Source organism: Paramisgurnus dabryanus, chromosome 3, assembly GCF_030506205.2.
Source record: "Paramisgurnus dabryanus chromosome 3, PD_genome_1.1, whole genome shotgun sequence".
Taxonomy (NCBI): Eukaryota; Metazoa; Chordata; class Actinopteri; order Cypriniformes; family Cobitidae; genus Paramisgurnus; species Paramisgurnus dabryanus.
In genome coordinates this window covers 50,427,190-50,453,820 of record NC_133339.1, presented here as the reverse complement: position 1 = coordinate 50,453,820, position 26,631 = coordinate 50,427,190, and the positions used below count along the sequence as shown (strand labels likewise).

The 26,631-nt window shown below is 37.9% G+C and overlaps 2 protein-coding genes across 4 annotated transcripts; one reads left to right on the top strand and one right to left on the bottom strand.

Moving 5' to 3' along the window:
* Positions 1-1,735: 1,735 nt before the first annotated feature.
* Positions 1,736-26,631, top strand: cant1a (calcium activated nucleotidase 1a). 3 transcript variants are annotated; one of them, XM_065275149.2, is made up of 4 exons: positions 1,736-1,894; positions 22,155-22,816; positions 23,363-23,566; positions 25,666-26,631. In XM_065275149.2, the coding sequence occupies exons 2-4, from the start codon at positions 22,177-22,179 to the stop codon at positions 26,055-26,057; spliced, it is 1,236 nt and encodes a 411-aa protein (XP_065131221.1). In that variant the 5' UTR covers positions 1,736-1,894; positions 22,155-22,176; the 3' UTR covers positions 26,058-26,631. The 3 variants fall into 3 exon arrangements, with proteins under 3 accessions (XP_065131221.1, XP_065131223.1, XP_065131222.1); XM_065275151.2 differs by having other exon boundaries at positions 1,737-1,894; positions 25,687-26,631; XM_065275150.2 differs by lacking the exon at positions 1,736-1,894 and adding an exon at positions 20,033-20,176.
* LOC135761076 (E3 SUMO-protein ligase ZBED1-like) lies at positions 7,192-10,507 on the bottom strand. Its single transcript, XM_065275163.2, has 3 exons — positions 9,205-10,507; positions 8,581-8,797; positions 7,192-8,406 (listed from the first exon to the last, which is right to left on the bottom strand). The coding sequence occupies exons 1-3, from the start codon at positions 10,317-10,319 to the stop codon at positions 7,969-7,971; spliced, it is 1,770 nt and encodes a 589-aa protein (XP_065131235.1). The 5' UTR covers positions 10,320-10,507; the 3' UTR covers positions 7,192-7,968.

The following is a 26,631-nucleotide window of genomic DNA, read 5'->3' as shown; positions in this document are numbered from 1 at the left end:
ATATTATGTGAAGAAATTCGCAATTAAACCAGGATTACTTTGTCAAGCGTAGCCATGTGTCAACAGTGAGCATTTGACAGAGTTTGGGTATCATTATTGCAATTCTGAATGAAACAGAGACAGGTCAAAGATTTCGGTAAGCTGTTTTTACTGTCTACCAGATTGTGTGTGTAACATTAAATAGCAACAGCCCCAAGTAAAAAAACAAAACATTTGTGATGTTCTGGTATTTTAGATGAGAACCTATTTCGCGTCATTTTAATCTCACGAAGTCTGACTGCTTCATTCATACACTAGCTAGACAGCTGTGTCCCAATTCAAAGGCTGCGATCTATGCTGCGACCTTTTTTTTTTGTTTTTTTGCATATGAACATATATATATATATATATATATATATATATATATATATATATATATATATATATATATATATATATATATATATATATATACATACATACATATATAACAACAAGAGAGTTATAACAATGTATTGTACATAAATGTTGTCAGTGTACATATGTAAATGATTAATGTAATCCAAAATAAAACAATAACAAAGTTAGCCAGAGAGAACAAACACCCCCCCCCCATAAGTGGTGCATATTACTTGTCTACATCAAATTTGCAGATAATATTAGAAGCCCTTAAAGCTTTTTTATTTTTACATTTGTTTACAACATTACAATATTGCTTAAATTCGTTGATAAAATGGAAGAAATTGGGTTTACCACCAGACCATTTCATTTTGTGTACATGAAACTTCCCCATTAAGATTAGTAATTGAATAACATATGCTTTGTCCTTTTCTATTTCACAGTCATTAAAATTCTATACTGCGACCTTCTAAGACCGATTGCGTCACAGCAGCGCGACTTCAGGCCAGTAAGGCCGTCCCATTTCAAAGGATGCTTAGAATGAAGCCTCAAAATGCGTCCTCAATTGTGGACGCACCTTTTAAGGTCGAATGCTCATAAGGTTGCAGCCCTTGAATTGGGACACAGCTGGACTAGAGCAAGCGAGGGTAAAATGACGTCATCGCTCAGTGGGCGGTCACGTATATCGTTAGAAACTCCCTTGCCGCGCTCACGATAATGTGCACGGGCGCCCGGCACGGTCTCGCGTGAACAATTGCTAAACAGCGACAGTCCAAGAATTCGATAGGTCACAGAATTCGGCACAACACCTGCACGATTTCATTTGATGTATTCCTTATAGCCACAAGCGCAGTCTTCATTTGCTGTATCCCTTCTAGCCAAAAGCGCAGTCATGGCGCCCGGCACGGCAGAATGCCAAATACACATATTTTTAACAGATTAATTGTTTAAATGTAACTTCATCTAATGACTATATTTTTATGTAACACTAACAAATCACAGTTAGGCTAGTATCCTGATTACGTAATCCAGTTACGTAGTCTGTACCTTAACCCTGGTCACAGTATTGTATAGCTTTTAAAAACAGAATCCAATTGACACTTTTTAGTGCATTTTTGCAAGCGCGTGTCACTTAACAGGTTGTGTCTGGCAAACAGGTTTGACATTCTTCCCGTAGTACACGGCACTAGCCTACATAGATGTATGATCTAAATACGTGAAAGTGTCATAATTTTTCTTTTTGTTTGTAGTTTTTCTTATATTAGTTGTTAAATCGTTTTGTTATTTTCTATCGGTGCTGTGTGCGTTCATAAAAAAAATGCGTAAAGCTGACGCAAGGATGAACAGCAAAAACTAGTTTTCCAAGCACCACGTGAGCACACCCCTGAATGCGGAAGTAAATAGGAATGTGAAATGCTACTGTATGTGCTGAATGGATCTGTTTGGAATGAGAGTTTATACCATTAAAAAGTGTCGACTTCATCTTCAGCAGAGCACGAGGTCGTATTCTGTCGCGGTGAGTTTGTCATTAAGTTAAAAGAGAAAGAAAATTGCGCTGTGTTTGTGCAGAAACCCAACAATGACAATCTTATTGGGCCAAAGAAACAGCTTTAAAATCAATGTTTGTCAGGTTTATACAAAGTTTGTCAGCTGAATGTGTGAGGCTGTAATCCGAAGTGTTGTTTGTCAAATGTGTTGTAACGTTACTCTCGGCCTCTGAATCCCAGTTTGAGAGAGAGAGAGAGAGAGAGAGAGAGAGAGAGAGAGAGAGAGAGAGAGAGAGAGAGATATCATTACAACATTGCAGGGTTATTTCTGTGGTTACATACAGATAAAGGAATCAGTTATTTATTGTTTACATCAAGTGATATTAAGATTTAACCAGTTAATTCTGTCCTATGTTTACATTACATTTAATAAAAATTTTATAAATGGAAAATTGACTACAGTAAAAATATGGTTTACAGTACAACTGTACAGCTTCAACTAATAGATGCACTAAAATTAAAGTCACAATGAAATTATAAACGTAATTTTTATAAATAATTGTAGTGTTTATTTAATTTTTTAAAAAGATTATCTGTGCAGGGTATCCAAGACTTGTTTTGCCTGGAAAAAGATTGTGTCCATTTGCAACATGGCCCAACTTCCAACGATCCAGTCAGTTCTTGATGGATGAAATCAAGTTTCCTGTCCAATCAAATGCTTTGTAGATTGAAGCAAAGAGACTAGGGAATGATTCAGACAGTGTAATTATGCTGTCCATTGGGGTGAATGAATGAAGTCTGATTTTGCATCAGTATCACACAAACAGCTAAAGCACAATAGCATGGAGCAGGGTATATACAGCAATCCTTAAGTTAAATTTACTACTTTTTAATACCTTTTTTTACTACCTTCAGAATATTTTTTTAAACCATCACGACACTGAATTGCAAGTGTTAATCAGCGACCTTTCTATTATTTACACCGATTTTGACATATATAACATACAAAAGGAATAGACATGGATTAAAGTGAAAAAAAAATTATTCTGACTGAAATGACTGAAATTCTGACAAGTCATATTCCTTTAACTAACACTTTATGTAGGCGAGACCAATAGCATTTTAAGGGGAGATTTTTTTTTACATCAATTCTATATTAAAGTCTCCTGTGGCATAAATAGCTGTAGTTTGCAGGAAATTTCAGATTAAGGCGAAACAGCTAAATAACTCACTATATGAAAATAAAATATGAATCCCACCACCCTTAAAGGGGTGGTGAATTTGTAGATTTTATTGTTTTATACTGTTGTCTGATGTCTACTTATGATGTCCGCGCAGTTTTTACATTCAAAAACATCAAAAGCAATAAGTAATAGGCTATTTTGTAACATGGATTAGTGGCTCTATGGAGAAATGGTTCGTTTGAAGGGGCGGGCCGCATTGAAGACCTGGACGTAAACACCCACTGCTATGATTGGACATCATTACATGTGGGGAAATGTTTTAAAAACATTAATGTGATAAAAATAGCAGCCAAACACAAATATGTTTGAGCCACAAAAGATTCTGGGTGTTAAATATGATACACATAAATGACAATACGTATATTAAAGTAGAAACAAAACTCGACGTGACTAAATTACCGTATACAACACAGTAAGCGCGCATCAGAATCTAAACTGCGGCTAATAAATCCTTATCAATAACTTTGTATATTTCTATTGTGCTTGTGAGGTTGCTTTTACATTCACGTAATGTTAAATACCACAGTTATATGATAAAAAATAAGCTTTGTTGAGTGTTTGACCTTTCAAACGTAACTCGCCTAAATTACCGTATACCACACAGTTAACGGGCATCAGTATCTAAACTGCGGCTCATAAATCCTTCCTGATAACTAACTTTGTATATTTCTACTTTAAATTACAGTCGTATTGTTAAGTGTTGTACCTTTATTAATCGTTTAATGTTTTTAGTAAATTAAAACAGTCAAACAAACGTGTTTAGACACGGATGTTACAACAGGACATATCAAGCAATCTCTTCTAACAAAGCAATAGTGAAACCAGGGTCCGAAATTAACACCCGCCAAGCGCCAAATGCGGGTAGATTTTCCGTTTGGCGACTAAATTCAAAAGGCTACCCGCCACACTGGCGGGTGATTTTCATACCAAAATATTAATGCAGTATAATTTGTTTGCCAGTAACTAAACTGGGAATGAGGTGAGCTAGCCACAGAACGTCTCTACGCTCCAAGTCTCGCACTAGAGACGGTCTGTTGCTAGCTAGTACTGCAGGTAACTTGCGGTCTGCAGCTATCTGCTGCATATTAGCTATCAAAATGCATCCCCGCCATGCCCGTCGGGCTATTTTGACTTATAGAGAGGATTTTTTTTTTTTAAATGCTTATGCATTCTTTCACAGATTTGGATGGGTAATAATGGTGTATGAAATTCAGGCATTGGGTATTTAAATTACATTTGAGCGCGCGCTCGAGTTTTACTTTCACTTTCGCGCGAAAAGACGTAATACAGGAAGCAATCCGTACTGATTTTTCATGGATTTGTTGGGCAAATCCTCCAAATTCGTCCTGTCAGTCATTACTATCCTCACGTAAGAAAATTAAATCTCTCGCAGCAAGCTTTAAAGTATAGATTGTACGGGCAGTGAAGAGAGTGACTCTGTGCAGAATCGCTCTTAAAGCGACAGAAGCCCCTGTTTTTCTGATCGAAAAATGATCCAATCTGTAACTGGATGATCCAAACTGTGAGTTTTGTGACCCACTAAACCACTTTTAAATGGTGAGTATATCTGGTGTGGGGATGAGCAGGAAAAGGTGGTTTACATGGAAATCCAGTCTTTTTGTTTGTTAAAAAAACAACAGCATCAAAACAACAACAAGAATAGCAGATTAAACATTGTGGTTAGAGGCCCTATTGGCTTTTTATTGGCAAAATTTGGCCTGTGGTAAAACTAATTGAATAAGCCTGTGCTATGCCCACAAAGTCAAGTGGCATTTTCTTATCTGTGACTTCAGTTAATATTTCAGATTCAGAATCTGATGTATAGATATTTCACTTCGGTTAGAGGAAAAATTTGTACGGATGATTGATATGTACTGAAAATTGATATGTGTTATTTGTGTTTTGATAGATGTTTTAACTTAATATTCTACATTAAAAGTAATGTATTTTTTATTCGGGCTACTTGCATTCATTTCGGGCTACCAAAAACTGAAGAGTGCCTGCCCGAAGGGCTACCAGGGATTTTGAAATTTTGCGAGCCCTGCCATGAATACAGCAAATGAAATTAATGTACATGTGACAAAAAAAGGCTGTTTATTATTCTGGCCGGTAAAAAATATGCTTGGCTGGTGGATTTTTTCATCTACCAGTCCACGTGGCAGGTGAGCCAAAAAGTTAATTTCGGACCCTGCTGCTATACACAGGAAAGGAGACCAGAAGCCTATTTTACTGAACAGATTAAAATGTCATCTTAAATTCCAGCAAGAAACTGTAAAATGTAAATTGTAACTTACTGGCATTACACTTTGAACGCCCGCAACATATATCACTAATCAGTATTAACTGGCTGAGGTGCTGCACACTAGCCAAATTGACTGCTGCGTGTTTTCTAATGGAAGGTTGCCATCTCCATAATAGCATCTTTGCCGAAAGTACGCTGCAGGTCTAAGCTAAGGTGACGACGGGAAAAGTGCCCTTTGTGTGCTTCTTGGATATAATTAAAACAAACGGTGTATCAACGACTCGGAAAGCGAGGTAAACAACTAGAAAAATAACACTTGATGATAATGAAACTTTTATTTTGACATGTCATGGACGCATGGATATGCGACTGTTGCAGAGTGTGCATGTGAGGTGGAGTTATACACTGTGTCTATTAGTCATTATATTTTATTAGAAGTTAAGTTAAAATTTTTCTCATTTTACAATCCCACTAGCATGTTATTTAGACAAAATAAAATATTTTAATTCGCGTGAGCTGGCGTTTTTTATGTCATTGGCTACATGCCACTGCAGTAAAGGCTTATTGCACTATTACAGTTAACCAGCATTATTCGATTGATTGATCGTTAATTTAAACAATCATCGAATATGGACAGGTGCATAAATTGACATCCCTAATAGGGACGATAGTCCAAATTTTCTACCAGTTGACAAATTTCTACCGGTTTATTATACAAACCGGTTTATCACCCACCCCTAGTGTATGTGGTGTTTGTCTTCTCTTCTATTCCTCAGTGCCATTCTTGTTTCTGATGTTTGATCTCCTCCACATCCTTTATAATACATCATTCTGTCTAGAATCTAAACAGGTAGGATAGGTGTTGTTTTTGGCACTGATTCACGCATATGATCCACTCCATCAGGGTGTCCGCGGGGTTTTAAAAAGTATTAAAAAGTGATAAATCAAACTTGTCAAATTTAAGGCCATTAAAAGTCTTAAATGTGGTATCAGAGGTATTGTTTTTTTCCAAATTAGTTATTATTTTTTCAGACTATCAGGTGTCCTATTCTGATTGAAATGCTATCTGCATTCGTGTTAGTTCGTTTAAATATGGGCTTTAGCATATCTTGGCCCATAATCAAAGATCTTTCATTTCTGGGATGTGATCAAAGCCTGGAGTGGAGCCAAATCACGTTCCTCTCTCCACTGTAAGCGTTCTGTAATCACTACGCACCGGATCCACTCCGGGTTTTCTTGCTGTATCACGTTAAGCTGAGGTAAAACTTTATTTCAGCTAGCATGGTCAAACTTATAATGCAGGAAGGCTCCGATGTTTTGAATATCGATAAAGGTGTAAAGACCAATGAAGATTGACTTGGTTTAGCGAAATGATGAAGATTGGCAAGCCTTTTAGTTCGTGGGCTAAGAAAACAAAACAGCCAGGTACCTTGCGTGTCTTTGCACAGTATGACTAATGTTAGGGCTCCCGTATTTTGGGGGTAAATGATTTCTCACGTACGTGATCATCCGCGTCACATTTTTTAATGCTATGCTGATCTAGCCACTGGCTGATACAACGGGTTTGTTAAACTTGTGGGTAAACTTCATGTGGCACCACAAGAACCAAGAGGCAGATGACATCCAAATCCCGTGAGAGCGATTGACGAGGAATCATAAGAGGAGACTGCTTCCGAAATGCTCTTGCTGGACTTGATGTCATCCACTGTCGGTTCTTGCAGTTGCATTTGCACAAAATTGTTGTCACAAAATGTAACATTTGTACATATATTTAAGCACCGCAGTTTAAAAACAAGGGATTTTAAGCCATTCAAACTAGGGCCGGGACTCGATTAAAAAAATTAATCTAATTAATTAGAGGCTTTGTAATTAATTAATCGAAATTAATCGCATTTTAATTGCATATTAAAATTTGACCTGAGAACAGTGAGAAGTTATTTTTTTCACATGGAGTTTTTGTATACCATTGAATAATGACTGAATACATAAGCTTAAGCAACAAAATATTGTTTATTTTTGTTCAACCAAGTCAAACAGACTAGTGCAATTTTTGCCATTAAGTGTAGCAATAACACATTTAGAAAGAAATGTAGAACATTTCAAAAATTCAGGCAGCCTATAGGTAGGTAGACCTTTTGTAAACTATGTTTTTTTAAGTAAAACACAAAACTTTCAAGTAAATTCAGTCAGAACATTGGAACCCCTGACTATTAGAAAACATCTCTCTGTTGCTTCAGAGGCCATAACAGACTTTGTTGATTTACCAACAGCTGGTTAAAAAATAAAGTTAATTTCAGTCCAACTCTCAATAAACTTGGCCAAACCAATAAAGAGTTCAACATAAAGTGCCAGTTGCACCAACAACATAATACATAGTTCAACATAAAGTGTACCATTTAAAATAAAATAATAAAGTGCCAGTTGCACCAACAACATAATACATAGTTCAACATAAAGTGTACCATTTAAAATAAAATAATAAAGTGCCAGTGATTGACCTCAGTCCCTATTCTTCCAATATCCTGATGAAAAATAAATCTCTCATTTGCTTAGGCCACTGTTTAATCAACATTTCAGTAACAACAACCCCATTGGCCTCAGGATACATCTATGACTACTACTTCTCCTTCTCTTTTAGCCAGTTGCTGAGACACACTAGCCTGTTCACATTTTCAGAGCTCAAGGCTGCCCTTTTTTTTTGAACAATGTTGCCTGCCTGTGAGAAAAGTCTCTCGCAAGGGACAGAAGTGGCAGGGCTGCCCAGATACTTGCGAGCCAGGGCAGAAAGCTGTGGATGTGCTCCCTCATGAGTGGACCACCACTGCAGAGGGCAGTCTGTCTCACTGATGGTGGGCTCTGCCCTGTAGCGAGCCAGAGCCACGTTGTGCCTCTCTTCATCCTCTGATTCAGAGTCTGAATTAAACAGTAGGAGGCTCCTCTTCCTTGCTGGCTCCTCTGTGGGTTCTGGAGTGGCTCTGTTTGGTTCTATTCGCAGCAGTGCCTCAATGCTGGTCCACACCCCTTCTCGCTCTCCTCTTGGTAGACACTTTAGGTCCTTAGAATCAGAATCAGGTTTATTGTCACATCACAGATTTACAGAGTAAAACATGGGTGAAACTAATTTTCATACATGGTTCCCATAGAAAGAGGGGGGGGGGGAAGAGGGGGAGCAGGGGAAAGGGGGTCAAAAAGAAAGAGTAAAAACAAAGAAGACCATTACACATGATACCTTAAAGCGGGGGTCGAGTGCTGTAGCCACCCTGAGCCATCCAAGATTGAGGGTATCTTGGCGTTGAGACAGGTCCTTTTTAAAGTCACCCTTGAACCTCACCACATAGGCTGGGTCATCATCTGAGACCTCCATGATGTGGGTCAGGTGGCGGAGAGCAGGTAACACAACAGAGCACGAGACATAAGTCTCCCCCCCAAGGAGCTCAGTCACATATCTGCAGAGGATAGTTTAGGAAAGTGATTAATTATTGTGCCAATTAATAGTAGATTACTAACAGTAGCAACTTTATACTATACTGCCCTACAAAGGCAAAAGGCAGTAACTTCGTTTTTGGTCAAAAATTACTTATTGATATTTTTGAGACATTCAAGACTTCCTTTATTATTTGCATTAGTATCTTGAGTCAATTTGATGTTTTTTTCGAGAAAATTAAAATAAAGAAGAAATTAACTGACAATTGAAACTCACTAAGTCTAAACTTTAAAGTCATTTTTCACACTCTAGTGAGTTAAGGTCTTTTGCCTTTGTAGGGCAGTATAGTCATAGTGATATTGATTTTTTTTGTCATAGTGATATTGATATTCAGTACAATAAATTTAAAAACAGTGGTTGGGTGTTTACCTGCATGGTTTAAGGAGGGTCTCGAGCCTCTGCAGTCTGTCCCACTCTGCTGTTGTTAACATGGTGAGCTTGTGCTTCTGTTTGGCTAGAGTAAGCTTCACAGCCTCTTGATTCCGCAGCAGACGAGAGATCATAAACAGTGTTGAATTCCACCTTGTGGAAACATCCTGTATCAGTGGCTCTTCGTCTTGTTCTAGTTGTGTTTGCTCCTTGTGCAGTTCCTCTGTGTTTGAGGGGCTGTGTTTAAAATGCCCCACTATTTTACGACATTTTGCCAATGTGGCTGTGAACCCGCTGTCAGCAAGGCAAACTGTGATGGTCCTCTGCAACACGTGAGCAACACACGGCATGTGTTGGAATGTGAGCCGTCTCATTGCAGCCATCATCGTTCGGGCACTGTCTGTTCCGATTGTGGTGACTTTTTGTGTGATTTCCCATGCCTCTGCCACAGACTCAAAATCTTCTGCCACGTTTTCAGCAAAGTGCCTAGCGGTGGTTTTCTGAATAGTTAAGGCAAATGAGTGAAGACGCCACGTGACGTCAATAAAGTGTGCCGTCACACCGAGGTAATTTGAATTGCTTACCGAGGTCCAATGATCCCCAGTCAGGGCAACACACTCGGCTTTCTCCAATAAATTCTCTTTATCTGCCTTTTCAGTGTCATAAAGGTGCTGGACTCTTTTTGTCACTGTCTTTCTGCATGGCAGCTCGTATGTTGTGTCAGACGACGCAATCTGTAGTACTTTTTGCAAGCCTTTATCTTCAACCACTCCAAGTGGTCTACAGTCGAGTGCAATCCAGTGAGCCAGGCCGTTTGTTATTTTTTCAGACGTGGACTTAGTTACCCTGGTCCTTAAACCAGTCATCTGGTGGAGTGTGGGTTGGGTGTGGGTCCTCGAACTACTCGGAGTCGGGCTTACGTCCACGCTAGCTGCTATATGTTTGGCACTTAGGTGATACTTAAGGCTCGATGTGCTGCGGTGATATGCGAATTCCTTGTGGCATATCTTGCATATAACCATGCTCTTATCGACACTTCCATCCGTTCGTTTTTTATAACTAAATTTCCCATCCACGGGGCCAACCAAAGCGGTCTCATCAGCTCCTTCATTCATGTTCACTGCGGTTTGTTGTTGTTGTCTGAACGCTAGTTGGTGCTCCAGTATAATCGGTCTGGCGCAACTCGTCCAGTGAGAAACGTTCCGCGGTGCAAAAATAAGTGCGATTAAAATGCGTTAAAATGTCTAACGCGTTAATTTTTGTGTAATTAATTAATCTTAATTAACGCGTTAAAGTCCCGGCCCTAATTCAAACACAAACAACAGTGCTAAATGCGTCCGCTGTTTCTGTGTCAGATGAGCACGCAAGCCGCGCATTCGTTTCTCATTGAGCTTGTGTTGTAAGTATTTTTGCCGCTTTATTGGCCTTAAATAACACATATGCCTCAAAAATCCCGTCTTTGCAAATATCCTCATATAAACACGACCATTTAGGTCTTAGGAGAAAGTTAACATTGCGCATAAAATAGCACATCAGCGCTGCCTCTATTGTAACATAATATTTTGTTGATAGAGGTACAGTCATCCAATTTACAACTGTCAGTTTACAACTATGGTTACAGGCATCCTGTGCGAATTGTACACGAGTTTGACTCGAGTTACTCGTTCAGGGTTTATATTCATACATAACCTTACTGTATTAGAGCTGTGACTGTTCGAACAGAAGCTGTTGTTTGAACAGAACAGACCCTGGATTATTCGTTTATGTGTACTGTATAATATGATATGAAAAAGTTGTATTTGTAAATGCATTACATAACATGAACAAACAATGAAAAATATAGAGTATATAAGCATTAATTAATTCTTGTTTATGTCATTACAGTAATTGACGGTAGTTCATGGTGCATTCACTGATGTTAACAGTTTCAACTTTGATAAAAAATATTAGTAAATGCTAAAATAAATAAATTTACAATTAATAAATAATTAATAAAAGATTCATTAAAGGAGCGGTGAATCAAATACTCAATTTTAACTTGATAATTTGTTATATAAGAGGTCATCATACTTAAATGAACATCCTGCAAGTTTCAGAACTGAAAACGTCTGTGCTACTGAAATATAACAGTTTTTGGCACCAAGCCAGTAAAACAAGCCAGTGTGGAATTCGGAAAAGTATGACGTGAAAGTAGAATTATAAAACGGGCAGTTCTGGTTCTTCATTCTGATTGGTTGAAACGCGTTCTAAGCCGTGATAAAATACACCGGTAACCTCACGGTTCAGACCACATTACATAAGTATCACTGCGCCACTGTTGCTGCGTACTGATTTATGAAAATAAACAACAGTGTCTTTAATCATATTTTTAATTTGTCTACAATTGCACAATTAATGGCGATATCCAGATAAATGTCAATAAATATTGTTGAGTCATCTCGTCGATAAAGAGAAAACGTTGTCTGAGGAGTTTATAAGTCAAGTTCATACGTCCGCTATTATCCACTGGGTGGCGATCTTACCCAACTTAAACACTGACGCATTCACTCAACACTGAAAACACAGCGTGTAAGTTCTGATGGCTCAATCTGGTCTCTTACAGAAGTTATTCACAAATATGGAATTATCTCCGCTTTTAGCTAAAAAATTTGAGAGGTGATAAGAGAACAATGAAGGTAGGATGAATGAAAGTTTTTTTGTTTGTTTTTGTTTGAAAGCGGATGGTCTGTTCTTTCATTTGATATTTTATGTTTATTTAAAGAAGATAATTTTTCTGCAAGGCATTAAACTAAAACTGGATGGCAACTTAAAAAAAAACGCTGACGGGGAAAGAGTTCAGCATGCTTCCAAACATATTTGATCATCACTTCAACAGCACAATATAAATGTTAATGTATAAATTAGATAAATGGTGATTTATAAAATAAACACCATAGTCTTAAAACATATTTTCACTGTGTCTTTGCTGCATCTCTGTTGGTTGGGAACTGCGCTCTGTTTCAGTCACACTTGATTCGAGGAACTACTTTGTTTGGCGGAAGAGTAATATTTGTACTAATATAATTACAACTTATTTGTGTTTTATTTTATAAAATCCCGCTAACGTTATGCATATGAAGTAACCGTTTTATAAACGCAATAAACCCCTTGAAGCGTTGGGTTACCAGTGCATTTTATAACAGCTAAGGGGGTTTTAGGCACTCCGCTTCGCGTCGTGCCTAACAACGCTCCTTAGCTGTTATAAAATGCACTGGTAACCCACTGCTTCTCGGGGTTTATTGCTTTATTGAAGCACCTCTCCATAGCCAAATACAAGGACCACTTTTGTAGCCCCGCCCACAGCTTCGCGTGACACACGTGTGTCTCAACAAGTAAATATGTCTTTAAAGATTGACAAATGTAACCAAAATGACTTTTAAATAAATTTTTTCGGAGAGACTTTTATTTTGACGCGGTGATCTGTTATGATAGACTAACTATGGAAACGCATTTTCGGTTGTGGAAGAACCGCGTGGGAACAACACAGAAGCTAAATACTTTAATTCGGAGGCTTGGAACATAACATTAGGAATGCGTGGAAAAAGTTTGCTTTTGAAGAAGTTCCAGCTCGTGTGGGGAGTGTTTGTTAACTTTGTGTACACGGATTCATTTGTAAAGAAGTGGATGCTGGATTTGCAGAGAGACTGTGATTAAAAGCACCACTTATATTGAATCTGACAACAGTGACACAGCAGTATACACAGTAAGACATTTTACTTTATTTAAGTTACTGCGTTTCACTCAGGGTCCGAAATTAACTTTTTGGCTCACCTGCCACGGGGACTGGTAAATGCAAAAATCCACCAGCCAAGCATATTTTTTACCGGCCAGAATAATAAACAGCCTTTTTTTGTCACATGTACATTAATTTCATTTGCTGTATTCATGGCAGGGCTCGCAAAATTTCAAAATCCCTGGTAGCCCTTCGGGTAGGCACTTTTCAGTTTTTGGAAGCCCGAAATGAATGCAAGTAGCCCGAATAAAAAATACATTACTTTTAATGTAGAATATTAAGTTAAAACATCTATCAAAACACAAATAACACATATCAATTTCCAGTACATATCAATCATCAGTACGAATTTTTCTTCTAACCGAAGTGAAATATCTATACATCAGATTCTGAATCTGAAATATTAACTGAAGTCACAGATAAGAAAATGCCACTTGACTTTGTGGGCATAGCACAGGCTTTTTCAATTAGTTTTACCACAGGCCAAATTTTGCCAATACAAAGCCAAAAGGGCCTCTAACCACAATGTTTAATCTGCTATTCTTGTTGTTGTTTTGATGCTGTTGTTTTTTTAACTAACAAAAAGACTGGATTTCCATGTAAACCACCTTTTCCTGCTCATCCCCACACCAGATATACTCACCATTTAAAAGTGGTTTAGTGGGTCACAAAACTCACAGTTTGGATCATCCAGTTACAGATTGGATCTTTTTTTCGATCAGAAAAACAGGGGCTACTGTCGCTTTAAGAGCGATTCTGCACAGAGTCACTCTCTTCACTGCCCGTACAATCTATACTTTAAAGCTTGCTGCGAGAGATTTAATTTTCTTACGTGAGGAAGGTAATGACTTACAGGACGAAGTTGGAGGATTTGCCCAACAAATCCATGAAAAATCAGTACGGATTGCTTCCTGTACTACGTCTTTTCGCGCAATCGCGAAAGTAAAACTTGAGCGCGCGCTCAAATGTAATTTAAATACCCAATGCCTGAATTTCATACACCATTATTACCCATCCAAATCTGTGAAAGAATGCATAAGCATTTAAATATTTTTTTTCCTCTCTATAAGTCAAGATAGCCCGACGGGCAGGGCGGGGATGCATTTTGATCGCTTATATGCAGCAGATAGCTGCAGACCGCAAGTTACCTGCAGTACTAGCTAGCAACAGACCGTCTCTATTGCGAGACTTGGAGCGTAGAGACGTTCTGTGGCTAGCTCACCTCGTTCCCAGATTAGTTACTGGCAAACACATTATATTGCATTAATATTTTGGTATGAAAATCACCCGCCAGTGTGGCGGTTAGCCTTTTGAATTTAGTCGCCAAACGGAAAATCTACCCGCATTTGGCGCTTGGCGGGTGTTAATTTCGCACCGTGTATAGCAGCGTTAGCAACGTTGCTATGCTAATCTTGCAGGCTTCCCTGAAGAGGGTCTTTGCTCTTAGAATTCCAACCGTATTTGTATTTTCTGTCGCACCCTATCAGATCCACTGCGAATGCCATTTCGTTGCGTTGTCTGTTTGGCATAGAGCATCGTTGTGATCATGGCTAGTTTAACTTCTCCGTTTCATTTTTTTTCTACGGCTGTATGTGTTTTGCGCAGGCGCCGCACACGTGCATGATCTTGCTTATTCAATAATCGTTAAGTTTTATCGATTTAATTCTTACAGACAATTAATCATAGCCGTGCACATGTTCCTGAAAACGTAATGTTTGTACACGTATTTAAGCACCGCAGTTTTTAAAACAAGTGATTCTAAGCCATTAAAACACAAACAAAAGTGCTAATTGCGCATGCTGTTTCTGTGTGACAGGAGTGCACAAGTCGCGCATCCATTGCTAATTTAGCTTGTGAGCATTTTTGCTGCCTATTGGTCTTAAAGGAATAGTCTACCCTTTTGCCATATTAAACTATGTTATTACCCTAACTTAGACAAATTAATACATATCAATCTTTTTTCAATGCGTGCACTGTACAGCGTGTTGTGAATGTGTTAGCATTTAGCCTACCCCCTAGGGATGTCACGGTACCAATACCACAAAAAGTACACGGTACTCGGTACCTAAGTCGGTACCACAGTGTGTAAAAAAAGAACAATTATACTTAAATTTTTTTATTTTTTATTAAAACATTTCAACATTATAGAAAACTTTTAAGAGCTTCTGTTTAGGTTGTCTGTGTTAATGTTTGTTGACTTTTCTCCTGACTCTCTTGGTGTACATCCTCCTCTGTTTGATACTGTTAAAAAGAGAGAGAATAAGAAACATTTTATTTATTTAACATACTGTCTGACAATGACTAATAAATCAGCTAAAGCTACAGGTGCTAAGGTGCACTTATAAACACACACACGTGCACATACACATACTCTGAATGCAAGCATTAGTTTAATATCACTCACATTGTTGCAGGATGAAAATAGTTATTAAAAACCCTTAACATTTTAATACTTCATCCAGTGACATTAGGCTACATTTTGCTGACAGGATGACTAAATGGTGATGCATGGTCGCCCATTTATAGATAAAGTTGCAAATGCAGCGACATTAACAAATAACTGACTTACACAAAACATTAACATCTAGCATAAAGTTAGCTGGTTACAAGTAGGGATGCACCGATACCACTTTTTTGGAATACGAGTACGAGTATGAGTACTTGCATTTCAGTACTTGCCGATACCGATACCGAGTACTTAATAAAAAAACATGATTTAAATTTACAGGTAACAGCTTTAGTCATATAATTTAACAAAAAACAAAGGACTATTTTTCCAGTTTGTAGTAAACTCTGCCTCTTTGGACAACACAAGAGGCATTAACCCCTTAAACGCCGCTCAAACATAGACATTTCTCAGACTGTGGTATCGATACCAGGTATCGGGGGACTTTTAACGAGTACGAGTACTTTAGAAAATGTGGTATCGAGGCCGATACCAGTATCGGTATCGGTGCATCCCTAGTTACGAGGCATTAATGCCAGCTGCCTCAAACAAACATAATATAGGGTCTGGGTTTCAGTATAAAATTAAAGTTTTACAGTTTGTATATAATGTTAATGTGAATTAAAACTTACCTCGAATTCTTTAAAAAGATCGGGGTGTCTGTCTTTCAAGAGCTTTGCCAAATTCTATGTTTGATAGCGACAAACTACTTTAGAGAGATTCCCGTGTGCTCATCTGAGGCGTTCTTCCTCTTCTTTAACTCTTGTGGAGCGTCAAATACACACGCGCGTATATGCTGCCCCCATCAGTCCCGGAAGAGTATTGCAGCCTCGGTACCTCTGGGAAGCCACCAAGCACTTCCGTGTTTTCCCTATTTAAAGACATGAGGAGTTATACCAGTAAGTATGGTGCCACAAAATAAAACTTTTTTTTGGTACCATAGGAATGAATGGGGCTAGGCTAAATGCTAACACATTCACAACATGCTAGCTGTGTCCCAATTCAAAGGCTGCGACCTTCTAAGGACGTATTTTAAGAGCGATTGCGTCACAGCAGCGCCACTTAAGGCCAGTAAGGCCGTCCCAATTCAAAGGATGCTTAGAATGAAGCCTCAAAATGCGTCCTCATTTCTCCGCGCTGTTAAGGATAGAACGAATGGATCCTTAACAGCCGAGGATATCCCAAGAGTCATTGCGCGTCTGCAACGGCTGCATATAATGGGTGAATATTCTAAAATAAACAATTAAAACCTTTATTAAATAGAAGTGTATTTATCAGAAATTTTTTTTCTTGTCACTGTTTTAGTATTATAAGTTATGTTTTGTGTTAATAATATTCTTAATATGTTGCGTATATTTATAAGGTTGATTAATTGGTATACTGTTGAATAGTTTAATATACATCAACGTGTCATATTTCTAAAATAAATTAATAATTTTTCTGATGTCATATTTATTTTAAAAAGTCAGAAACATGCAGGTGGGCGCGTGCAGCAGGTGATGCTAACTATGGGTCCTCCGAAGGTTAGACCGTCTCATTTCAGTTCTCTTCGCGAAGTTCTGAGGCTTCCACCTTGAAAGACCGAGTGCTCACCTTTTAAGGTCGAATGCTCATAAGGTTGCAGCCCTTCAATTGGGACACAGCTGCTGTACAGTGCACGCATTGAAAAAAGATAGGTATGTATTAATTCGTTTAGGTTGAGGTAATAACATAGTTTAATATGGCAAAAGGGTAGACTATTCCTTTAAATACACATACACATCAAAAAGTATCCTCATAAACACAACTATTTAGGTCTTAAAGGGACACTCCAGTTTTTAAAAAAATAGTTACATTTTCCAGCTCCCCTAGAATTAAACAGCTGAGTTTAACTGTTTTGGAATCCATATGGACTACCGGCACATCCGGGAACTTGACTGTAAATTTTGTCACCGCCCCTTTTTGGGGGAAAATAAACCAGACTTCCCATTGACTTCAATACAAAATAGCGGAACAAAGCAACGTTTGTACACAGCCGGCAGGTGTAAATAATAAAACACTCAGATTAAACATGTTGAGTAATTATCTGGCTATATTATCTATTATGGCTGGACGGAAAAGTGCACTCAGTACTCTAAATATAAAGACATAATATATAAATACGAAGTCACTTTCAAATACGAAGTAAAATCATTCACTGTCTTCCCTGTTGACTCGATGAGGTACGAGTATGTCTGGATAAGACACCTCTGGCCAATAGGGAGCTTTGTTACACAGTGGGGTAATGAAAGAGACGTGTTTTTATATTGACCAAATTAAATGTGTTAATGTATCTTTCGCGCTCTATGGCAGGCAGGGTGGACAGATAATTACTCAACATGTTTAATCTGAGTGATTTCTTAAGTTATTTACGCCTGCCGGGTGTGTACGAACGTTGCTTTATTCCGCTATTTTGTATGGAAGTCAATGGGAGGTCTAGTTTGTTTTCCCCCAAAAGTGGGCGTGAACCTGTTCAGAGAGATTCTATGACGTTGCGCCGGTTGTCCGTATTCAGCCAATCTCTGGGCCTGGCGGTATCACTTTTAGCATAGCTTAGCATAATTCATTGAATCTGATTAGACCTTTAACATTGCACTCTAAAATGACCAAAGAGTTTCAATATTTTTCCTATTTAAAACTTGACTCTTCTGTAGTTACATCTTGTACTAAGAAAATTAAAAGTTGTAATATTCTAGGGAGATCTGACTAGGGACTATACTCTCATTCCGGCGTAATAATCAAGGACTTTGTTGTTGTACCATGGGTGCAGCCAAAAGTGTTCCAGAAAATAGTCCCGACTGCAACTCTGCAACTGCTAAAACTTAGTGCCGGTTACATTGAAAGTTACCTAGTTGGGGACTACTTTCGAGCGCTGCGTAATATCATTGCACCTGCCTGAGTTTTGTTTGCTTTTAATCTTCTTTATTATACTTGTAAAAGTTTTTTTCCAAACAAAGTAGAGTGTTCCTTTAAAGATGCAGTTTGTATAATCCGTGCCGCTAGAGGGCGCACAATCAAAACAATTACAATGACGTAGATTAATGATTCTATGCTGCAGCGTGGAATGATGGGATTTGTTGTCTTTAACTCAAATGCTGATGACCATTAATCAGATGGGAATGGGAAATCATGTTAACATATGAGGTAATCAAGTTTTATAAATGTTGTGTTTGATGACATTATTTTATTTAATTATGTAGAGTTTCCTGCAATGTTAAAACGCAATTGTTAGTCATAGATGTTACAGTATTAGTCCAATATGATGGCATGTTAACAGAGCACAGAATTAAGTGTTCAGATTAGCAAACTTACCATAAACAACCGAGTGGCCCGACAAATGCTACTTCCGCATTTGTTCACAACACTATTGCCGTGGTTTCTACGTCAGTAAAGGCGGTAACAAAGGGTAACGTGGATATTAACGTCATTGACAGGCGACTACACTGCCACATGTCACTGTTTATAATGGCAATTACTCATAATTTACAAGAAGTTGAAAACATTTGAGATATTGTTAGTAATCAGCTGGAAATATATATATAAACACTGGACTAATGGTTTTTGAATATTTTACTGCAAATATCTTACAAATTGTACTCTTGTAAGAGAAAGTAAACAGTTGAAAAATCAAATACATGTGTAACACTATATTGGGTCCAGACTTTGGTCTTAAAGGGGAAGTTACCTAATTTTGCTCCTGTCTGTAACTCATGTTAATTAAACAGCATTGAGAGAAAATCCCTCACTGCTCTTGACTAAATCACTTTTTCTACCTTTAATAAGATATATTATTAATTATCCTTATTTCATCACTGACTGTTTATCTTCAGTGAGCTTGAGTTTTGCTTTTGTTGTGTCTTTTTATATGCTTTTTAAATTATTTGACATTAAATATTTTAATAACATAAAAAACCTTATTAAAGGAAAACTCTACTGTAACCATGAAATAAAATTAATCCTATATTGTGATAGAAGATTTTAGTCATATAGTCCACCCCTAAAATACACACAAATATAAATGACACATCAATCTTATTATTGTTTTTATTCTGTAATTTTATTCTGTTTTATCAGAAGATCAGAACTCTGTTAGAATTCATTTTAATACTGTGGAGCTCACAAACTGTCCAATGCGGTAAGCAAAATGCTATTGGTTATTTTTAAAAGGGGAGGGGATTCTCAATATGTTCTACCCTTACTTTCAGTTTGAGTCCCTTGTCATCTTCTCCTCATTATTGTTTGATTTATATCACCTGCTCCCCTCTTGATTTGCTCCCCTATTTAATCCTCTTGTATTCATTGTCCTGTGCTTGTGCATTGTTTCTGTGATCCTGTGAGTATGCTGTCTTGAAGTTTAGTAGTGTTTATTGTATCCAGTCTAGTTCATTGTTTAATGTTATCATGTTTAATGTCATAGTGTAGTCTTGTATTGTGTCTTGTACAGTTTAGTGTTCCTTATATAATCCTGTTTATGTTGTTTTGCCCCCTCGTGGGTTTTGTTTTTGGTTTTTGTACATATAATAAAAGTCTTTGAGTTACCTCTGTCTGCACTTGGGTTCGTCCAACACCTCATAACAGCTATGATATCCAGTCTTACCTGTTTTCATCATATTTGCCTAATCTCTATTCAGTAAGCCACTCCCTACCTCCACGTATACACTTTTCATTTCATACTCGGAGATATCAGATGGGTTTAGTGTCTTTACTTAGTTATGAGGGACACAGGAGAGGAGCAGGTAAGTGTCTCATGTCTGGAAATATTCTCACACTTCCTAATCCTTGGGTATTTTCTGTAAATTTAGGTTTAAAACTATTTAGGCTTGTTACTTGAGAATTAAATGAATTAAACATTTGAAGAGTTCAGCTGCAAAGCCGGCTAAACGTCATCTTTTGTAAAAAATTAGATAATGATTGTAACCGACACGTACTGTGCAAGCATATGCCCTGTGAAATCATGTACGGAATCAGATGCAGTATCTACTGCTTTATCATTAAAATAGCACAGTTTTATACAGTATGCTTGGATACAGTTTTATTACGGGCATACCACATCTTCCATGTGTTCATCGTCATGTGACATCTGTACGTTCTTTGATTTATAACAAACACAACAACCATGATCATAATTCTGTGTTGTTTACGGAGTACAATTAAATAACAAGAAATACATTTCTTGTTACTTACATGAGAAAAACCAGCAATGTTTTAAAAATGACATGAAGTGTTGGGTGTAACTAGTTACTAAGTAATAAGTTAGTGTAATTTAATTACTGTTCCTTGAAAATGGATTACTCTTATTTTTCCAGTAATTTAATTGGAGTTAATTCTGAATAATGTTAATATGAACATTAGTTAATATGAATAATGGTAACACTCTAGTGTAGTTTCTCAGTATTAACTGGTTGGTTATTAGCATTAATATTACTGAGATATTGGCTGTTTATTAATACAAAGCACATATTATTAAAAAACACATTAATTCCTGATTCTGCAAAACCTTATTCTACATCCTTAATCCTACCCAATTCTTAACTACTTTACAAAGCACTTATAAGGAGTATATTGTGGCAAAAGTAGATAATAGTTAGTATAATTTGTAAGATATTTGCAGTAAAATGTCCAAAAACCACTAGGCCAGTGTTATCTATTTTGTCCAGCTGATTACTAACAATATCGCTAATGTTTTCAACTACTTATGAGAAATTTGCCATTCTAAACAGTGACATGGGGCAGTGCAGTGGCCTGTCAATGACGCTAATATCCACGTTACCCTTCTACTATCGCCTTTATTAACGTAGAAACCACATGACAAATGTGGAATTATGCATCTGTAGTTTACCTCATCCATTAACATGATTTCTCGTTCCCGTCTGGTTGATGGCCATCAGAATTTAAATTAAAGATAGCAAATCCCATAATTTCACGCTGATTCAGAGCACCATTAAAAGACAAGTTGGGTATTTTACACTTAAAGCCCTGTTTTCAGATTGTTTATGACGAAATAGAACGGTTTTGACTGTTTTGATCTTCAAAACCTTTCTATTTCATCATAAACAATCTGAAAGCAGGGCTTTAAGTGTAAAATACCGAACTTGTCCTTTAATCAACGTCAGTGTTATTGTTTTGATTGTGTGCCCTCTAGTGGCAGATTCTACAAATTGGATCTTTAATGGTGAGAATTGACCTTAAAAAGTGTGGCCAGAATAATTAGGGTACTTTTATGAGACTCATTCAAACCGTTTCAAGCCTATCTTTGTATCATTTACTAAATAAGATTTAGAAAGAAAATCTTCGTAGTGAAATTTTATTTTAAGTCCTAATGATGGACACATTAGCGTTGCGCCGATGGATGATACTATCGTGTATTGACCATTACCAGACATATGGCCGATAGTGGGCTTTTATGACGATAGTTGCCGATTGTATTATTATTATTATTATTTGACTTGTAATGTGCGCATCTTGCCCTTTAAATCAGCTTCTTTTTTGTTGACCAATCCCAGTGACTTGTCATAAATTAGTAAAAAAAAACTAATAAATAAATGAGTAAACTTGCCCCGCCCCCCGATTATATTGTGTTTTGGCGATCTTACAGGTTGAGGATAGGATGATCTCAAAATGGGGCATATCGCCCAACACTAGGACAAATCATGTTATGTGTGTCATGGTTACCTATGTGCACCGCTCATATAGTATGTGTTTTTCTACGCGCAGGTGCGACTGCCATCCCTTCCCCATGCCTGTTTCTGCAGGCTATGCACGTCCTAGTCAGAATGAGCCTATGAACTCGCTGCGTATCTCTGTAGGAGGACTCCCGATGCTGGCATCCATGACCAACACCACAGACTCTCGGTTCCGCATCAAATGGAAAGCTATCGTGCTGGTAGCATCAGCGCTAACCCTTGTCCTCCTCATCTACATGCAGTTCTTGCCCTTTCACCCCCGACATAGGGGCAGACAAGGCACAAGGTTAAGTCATCCAGACATCAGAGCAGAACAGGGCTACAACGACACGTACCCGCTGAGCCCGGCAGAACGCACAGAACTGGGCACACGCTACAGGATCGCCGTCATCGCGGACCTGGACACGAACTCGGGTAGTGAAAAGAAGCTAACCTGGTTCAGCTATATGCTTAAGGGTCACCTGCTGGTGTCGGAGAGTGGAGATCGAGTGGATGTTGAGTGGGATCAGGAAAGATCGGTCCTGGAAAGCCACCTAGCAGAGAAGGGTCGGGGCATGGAGCTCTCCGAATTAGTCGTCTTCAACGGGAAACTGTACAGCGTGGATGATCGAACGGGCATTGTGTATAGCATTGAAGGACTTAAGGCAGTGCCTTGGGTCATACTGCCCGATGGAGATGGCTCTGTTTCAAAAGGTTAGTCTTTATGAGAGTCCGATCTGAATTCATTGATGAGCTGAGTACTGATTAAGTGCATTACTACATAAAGCCCAGCATGCATTATATGGGTCAAACACTTCATATATAATGTTTCTTTAGTTGTTGATCGCAGAACACAATAATCACTTCAGTGTGCACATTTCTACTGTCAACATTTCACTCTGCCCAAGGTTTCATGAGGATGAAGTTTTGGGATTGTGTCGAGAAGGAATCCTGATACATAAGGATCCTGTGGGCCATGTATCGACTCAGTTGTTTAGTGAGATTGTTTGTCTTGTAGAGTGTTACAAAATGTAATAAACTGGCTTTTCCTGAAAGTAACCAAGCCCTCTTACTCTTCCATCAACTGCGTTAAACGTTCAACTCTTGATCCAATTAATTCAGCATTCTGTTTAATGTCACGTAAATGTGTCCAATTCTGTTTTTGTGTCTTTAAATATAATCTTGAAATATGAAACACATGTTTAAAACTCAAAATTAAAGGTGGATTAAGTCTTAATAGCTGGTTTCTGTCTTGTTCAGGATTTAAGGCAGAATGGTTGGCAGTAAAAGATGAGCATCTGTATGTCGGAGGTTTGGGGAAGGAGTGGACCACCACCACCGGAGAGGTGCTCAATAACAATCCTGAGTGGGTGAAATTAGTTGGCTTTCACGGAGATGTGCAGCACCACAACTGGGTTCCTCAGTACAACGCTCTCTGCAGAGCTGCAGGCATCAGTCCACCCGGTACGCAACACCTTTATGTGTATTTGTATTAAAACTGAAGTAAACAGCTGTGAAATCTGAATATTTGTTTTTTATTCAGCCTCCTGTGTGCAGATGTGCTTTAAAATGAGATTTGTTTTACAGTGATGACAACATGTGTAAGTCATATATCGGACCAAGACTCCAGTGGGTTCATATACGTCGTCTTATATATGTGAAACTAGGGATGCACCGAAATGTAAATTTTTGGGGCACGGATCGGATTATTTTTCGGATCAGCAAAAAGGGGAGGGAAAAATCTAATAACAAATAAAGAAATTGCAAACATTTATAAAAAAGAACAAAGTTGTACATTAATAAGGTCTGAAATTAGCATTAGGTACAGAAATTAAATGAATTATAACACTGTCTTGTATAAATTAAATGTATTATTATTTTTTAGAGCTACAGAAGTGATTTTCTCTTTGTCTTGGGTTGTTTGATTAACATTAATGACAGACTTAAGTAGTTTAATTGAGGTCTCTTTAAGACCAAATAAGCTTAAGACATAAACAAATATTTTTATTAGAAAAAGAATACTGTGGAGATCATTTTGTTTGTATGTGCCCTGTCAATTAAAAAAGATTTTATGTTTGCTTGTTTTTTTAAACACGTCTCTCTCGTGTATGCACTATTGAGGGCACTTAAACGCGCACGCGCCGCGCACACAGAGACCGAGAGGGAATCTCAAACAGCACAACAGTCGCTCCACATAAAAACGTTACGTTGTTTTTCATTGCTTTATTCGCCAAATGTATGTTAATGGCCTACAGCATGAGACACAGCGCGACTCTCTCTAAAGTTTACACATAAAAAGTTCTGATCTTTGAAGGGCATACTGTGATGATCACGTCTGGACCGGACACATTCAACCGCATGTGCCTAAAGAGTTAAATACATCCACACCACAGACATGTTGCTTCAGACAAGCACGTAAAGGTCGCAGTTTCTGTTTGCGCCATCACAACATTTCGGCCATATTGTTTCGGTTATAAAAATCTTTCGGCAGAAAACCGAAAATGCTCTTTTGGGCGATTTTCGGCCGAATATTTTCGGTGGCCGAATATTCGGTGCATCCCTATGTGAAACCTATATATTAGCCTTTAGATGAAATATTGAAGCACATGGATAACTTTAACACAACTTTTTCACACAACTGGTGGTCAATACACAACATGACAACATAAACATCAGTTGAGGGCTGCAACTCCCCTTTTTAAATGACAATATCTTGGCCCGGACCACTGTTGTCAGTGATAAAAGTATTTGAAATGAAAATGATTTATTTTTGTCTAGGGACATATCAGGGCCATTTTATGATTAATTGATATACATTTCTTACATACTGTTCCTTTAAATGTACTGATGCTAAACTCTTTTAGCTTTGCAATGATATATAGCATGCAATGTTTTTATAACCTTCTTAACAATTCAATCTATATAGTACTGTAGTAAAGGTCAAAGTTGCTTTTGGAGGTCTCATGGTTTGGTCATTTAAACCGATTTGATTATAATTTGTCATATGATGTAATAAAAGTACTTTTAAAGAAAAGAGAAAGTAAAAGTCATTGACACTTTACAGCTGTAGGTTCAAATAACTCCATAGCTGTCAATAAAAGTTAAAAGGAACATTTCTAAAACCTCTTCTCATTTCAACTACATTAAGTGACAGTTGTCTGTAATTGAATCTAAAGAGTGTTTGGATGTCATTCACAGACCATGTATAGATCTTTGGACAAGAAATTTACATGTAGCTTTTTTTTGTTTGTTTCTTTTAGTTTTACATTATAATCATTATAGTAGTTCTTGTACTGAAGCTGGTGTTTGTGCTGGTTTTCATGTAAAACTGTGAATAATGACATTTATGTTAAAGAGTTTAACATTATAGAAATGACAACTGAGGAGCAAATTATGTTGGCAATGTAGAAATTGTCCTCAAAGGCTTTATTGTCTTTATATGCTTAAATGATTTTCATGCAGTCTAGTATAGTTTTTGGGCGTGAACTATGACCTTGGCATGTTTTCGATGCGATAGACTTATTATTAATATTATTCAGTATTGTCTTTATTTCTGTTAACAGTCTTCTCTTTGGTCATCTCAGGATACCTCATACACGAGTCAGCAGCTTGGAGCGACACATTGCAGCGCTGGTTTTTCCTGCCTCGGCGCGCTAGCAGCGAGCGTTATGACGAGACCGCCGACGAGCACCGTGGCACCAATCTAATGCTTAGTTGCTCACCTGATTTCCAGAACATTAAAGTGAGACAGGTGGGACCCCTGAACCCCACCCATGGCTTTTCTTCCTTTAAGTTTGTCCCCAACACAGATGACCAGATTATTGTCGCCTTAAAGTCTGAGGAGGATGCTGGAAAAATCGCCACTTACATTGTAGCGTTCACCTTGGATGGGCGAATACTACTTCCTGAAACTAAGATTGGGAATGTAAAGTACGAGGGACTCGAGTTCATTTAGTGAGGGATCGTTCATATATTGCGAATGCCAAGGACTGAGAAATACTGTCTTCTAGATACGATGTACATGTTCATGTCATGGACATTAAGTGTCTGTATGTGAAAAGAATTGAAAGCCATACAATGATTTGAATCTGAAACGTTGCCAGCTAGCAACTGGCAGCCTTTGTCTAGACATTTGTCCTGGTTAGTTACTGGTTAGTCCTGGTTAGAGACTGAGGCATTTAACTCTTGCTTCATATTTATTTAATTAATATTTTCATTACAGTCCTCATCAAAATCAGATTTTTATTTTAGTTTTATATGGCCAGGGACATCAGACAGGGGGTAAAACCAGTACTGATTACCAGGGCCCCAAAGAAAGAGAGGGCCCTTGAAAAAGTCTGGAATATATTATGGGGGTGGGGCATGGGGGCCCATCAGGCCTGCCTATGCATAGGGCCAGAGATCTTGTGCAATGTCCCTGTACATGCCAGTACTGTATTTGCCATGTCATGAATGTAATGAAATGAAGTGATAGACCATAGAATGCAAGATCAAATGATTTTAATTCAAATACACATCATTGAGGTTTG

What these genes read in the sequence shown, in the direction of transcription:
- LOC135761076 (XM_065275163.2), bottom strand. Translation starts at nt 10,319, where the DNA reads ATGAATGAAGGAGCTGATGAGACCGCTTTGGTTGGCCCCGTGGATGGG. An exon ending in ACCCTCCTTAAACCATGCAG is followed by an intron (nt 8,798 to 9,204) that starts GTAAACACCCAA and finishes TATCCTCTGCAG; the next exon opens with ATATGTGACTGAGCTCCTTG. An exon ending in CACTCGACCCCCGCTTTAAG is followed by an intron (nt 8,407 to 8,580) that starts GTATCATGTGTA and finishes TCTGATTCTAAG; the next exon opens with GACCTAAAGTGTCTACCAAG.
- cant1a (XM_065275149.2), top strand. Translation starts at nt 22,177, where the DNA reads ATGCCTGTTTCTGCAGGCTATGCACGTCCTAGTCAGAATGAGCCTATG. An exon ending in AGATGGCTCTGTTTCAAAAG is followed by an intron (nt 22,817 to 23,362) that starts GTTAGTCTTTAT and finishes TGTCTTGTTCAG; the next exon opens with GATTTAAGGCAGAATGGTTG. An exon ending in TGCAGGCATCAGTCCACCCG is followed by an intron (nt 23,567 to 25,665) that starts GTACGCAACACC and finishes TTCTGTTAACAG; the next exon opens with TCTTCTCTTTGGTCATCTCA.